The following is a 2,807-nucleotide window of genomic DNA, read 5'->3' as shown; positions in this document are numbered from 1 at the left end:
ACACACACACACACACACACACACACAAATCCACAGTTGATTAACATCAAAAAGAAACTTCACTCTCTATACTCAGGAAAGGAAAAGCTCAAAAGTTATACTTCATGGCTACTGAACAAGTTTAGGCTTTCAAATGAGATTCTTTCCATTGATTCTATAACTTATCCAATTACTCGTTCAACATGTTGAATTTCTACTGAGTAAAAGGCACATGTTTCAGGACACAAATTATATCAATTTCAAATACAATTGAGGCAGCCTAAGGAGTGTATGTAAGACCCAGGGCAAACTATTTGGTCTGCCTGAACTTTAATATTCTTATCTATAAAATAGTGGTGATAATAACTATGCTACCCCAACAATTTATTACCAGGATCAAATGAGGTACTAAAACATGGAACAGAAAAGCATTTTCACATATTAAATCCACAGTAAGTTTCTATAACAACTCAAGAGCTCATCTTGTCTCCAGGAGCACAATAAGAGACTGTTTCACTACATGATTAATGTAACAAATATTTAAGAGTCTAACACATTATGATGTGTTCAAGTACTAAAGTGCTTTAAAAATGTAGTAAGTACAGGCTGGGTGCAGTGGTTCATGCCTGTAATTTTGGCACTTTAGGAGGTGAGGTGGGTGGATCACTTGAGGCCAGGAGTTTGAAACCAGCCTGGCCAACATGGCAAAACCCCGTCTCTACTAAAAATACAAAAATTAGCCAGGCATGGTGATGCACACCTGTACTGTAGTCCCAGCTACTTGAGAGGCTGAGGCAGAAGAATCTCTTAAACCTGGGAGGCAGAGGTGGCAGTGAGGTGAGAGGGTCATGCCACTGCACTCCAGCCTGAGTGACAGAGCAAGACTCCATCTCAAAAAAAAAAAAAAAAAAAAGTAGTAAGCACAAATGCTTTCCTTAGGAAGCTTACATTATAGTAGGGATAATAGAACTCTCAAATAACCACAGTACAATGCAAATTTAACAAGTATTATAAGATTTATAAAGCCCAGCACACATGAAGAAAAAAAATGGGCTGGGCGTGGTGGCTCACGCCTGTAATCCCAACACTTTGGGAGGTCAAGGCAAGTGGATCACCTGAGGTCAGGAGTTCAAGACCAGCCTGGCCAACATGGTGAAACCCCGTCTCAACTAAAAATACAAAATAATTAGCTGGGCATGGTGGTGGGCACTTGTAATCCCAGCTACTTCGGGAGGCTGAGGCAGGAGAATTGCCCTAACCTTGGAAGCGGAGGTTGCAGGGAGCCAAGATCACACCATTGCACTCCAGCCTGGGCAACAAGAGCAAAACTCTGTCTCAAAAGAAGAGAAAAAGAAAAAGAAAAAAAGAATGAACTGGATTTGGCAGATTTCAGAAAGCTGCATAAGAAAGAGGTGGCATTTAAGGAATTGAAGAATAAGTAGAATTTCTACAAAGACAGCAAGGAAGGCCTTCCTTGTTTCTTCTTTGTAGGAAGAAAGGATAAAAGCAAAGACCAAGGCAGATAGGCATATAGCATGTTCAGAAACTGGACGTCTAATTAACTACTACAGTTTGGCTAAAAAATAGGATATGTGGGAAAAAGTAATATTTGTTTAACAGAATAAAAGGAAAAAAGAATTAAAGGATCATATTGATTTTACTGGAGCCATAGTCAGACTGAAATTTTGAAGGAAAAATTTGAAGCCTCCCTAAATAATATACAGTGTATTAAATGCCTCCCTAAATAATTTACATTTTATTCTGAAGCCGATCGAGAATCACTGGCGTATTTCTGAGGAAGGAATAACCAAAAAAAGAAAGGCATAAGATCTTTGGCTTTAAAAGTAATTTGGAGGCAAGTAACTGGAAAGGCGCCAGGCTGAGGACAAGTCCAGTTTGGAAGTTACTGCTCTAGCGCAAGTAAGAAGAGGAAAGCCGAGCATATTTAGCAGAGAGGTAGTGGGAATGAAAAGGGGGAGAACCAAATTTGAGATGCTGAAGAGATAGAATCAACAGTTGGGAGGAAAGTTAGCATCAGAAATTTTACGTTTACAAGTCATTCCCTTGAAACACCCTGAGTTTACCAGTGAAAGTGAATAAGAACACCAAGTAAGAAACTGCACCAAATTTCACCTTTAACTACTAAAGCCGAAAGATGACTTCAAAAACAAAAAGACTTAATTTTCAAATACTGCATTTAAGAGAACATAATAAAAGATCGTCTTTTACTATAAAGCAATGCACCCACACACCTGTTCTGATGAGAATTTCACCCCGCCTCAAACAGTCCTTGTGTTCTTACTAGCCTTACCAAGGGCAGCCTTTCCATTTCTTTAAGTTCCTGCGGCTTCTTGAGCTCCAGGTGCTGGTTGGGTGCATCTGTGCCTACCACAGGGCTCAACACCGAGTGAGAGCTCATGGGATGTTCACTGAAGGGATGTGACCCCAGCCGGGCCCAGCCGTCACTAGCTCCGCACGCCCCAGGCGCTGAGGCACACACTGCCGTCTTCATTCGCTTGACACACCCCTCTCCTCGGGCCTTTTTTCCTCCTCCACCCAGCACATTCCGCACGTCGTCCGTCGGAGTTACAACGTGTCACCTCATCTGCTCCCAACCCTATTTAGCTAGCACTGTATTTCAGGTCTTCGATACCGTCCCCTTCACCCCTGCAGACTTCACATCAGCCCCCTCGCATGCCTCCTCTTCCTCCTCCTCCTCCTCCTCCTCCTCCTCCAGGAGCTGCCCGGGCCACCCCGCAGCCGCTGGCCTCCTGGCTCCTGCCTCTCCCCAGGTGCGCTCAGGACTCACCTCCCGCGCAGCTCGACCG

At 43.2% G+C, this 2,807-nt stretch overlaps 1 protein-coding gene across 3 annotated transcripts in view; it reads right to left on the bottom strand.

The window, feature by feature from the left end:
* The window catches only part of SLC35A3 (solute carrier family 35 (UDP-N-acetylglucosamine (UDP-GlcNAc) transporter), member A3), a 52,333-nt gene extending 49,532 nt beyond the window's left edge, over positions 1-2,801 (bottom strand). For 2 of the 3 annotated variants that reach the window (XM_011992520.1, XM_011992521.1), the window contains exon 1: positions 2,789-2,801. Coding sequence is in view for 1 of the 3 variants with exons in the window: in XM_011992519.1 (XP_011847909.1) it covers positions 2,291-2,491 (201 nt within the window). In the remaining 2 variants the exon portion in view is untranslated. Of the gene's footprint in view, positions 1-2,290; positions 2,696-2,788 lie in introns of those variants that run through there. The other variant, XM_011992519.1, reaches the window with a different exon arrangement.
* Positions 2,802-2,807: the final 6 nt, after the last annotated feature.

Source organism: Mandrillus leucophaeus, unplaced genomic scaffold (assembly GCF_000951045.1).
Source record: "Mandrillus leucophaeus isolate KB7577 unplaced genomic scaffold, Mleu.le_1.0 Scaffold413, whole genome shotgun sequence".
Taxonomy (NCBI): domain Eukaryota; kingdom Metazoa; phylum Chordata; class Mammalia; order Primates; family Cercopithecidae; genus Mandrillus; species Mandrillus leucophaeus.
Note: the sequence above shows the minus strand (reverse complement) of the source record. Positions and strands in the feature narration are given on the sequence as shown.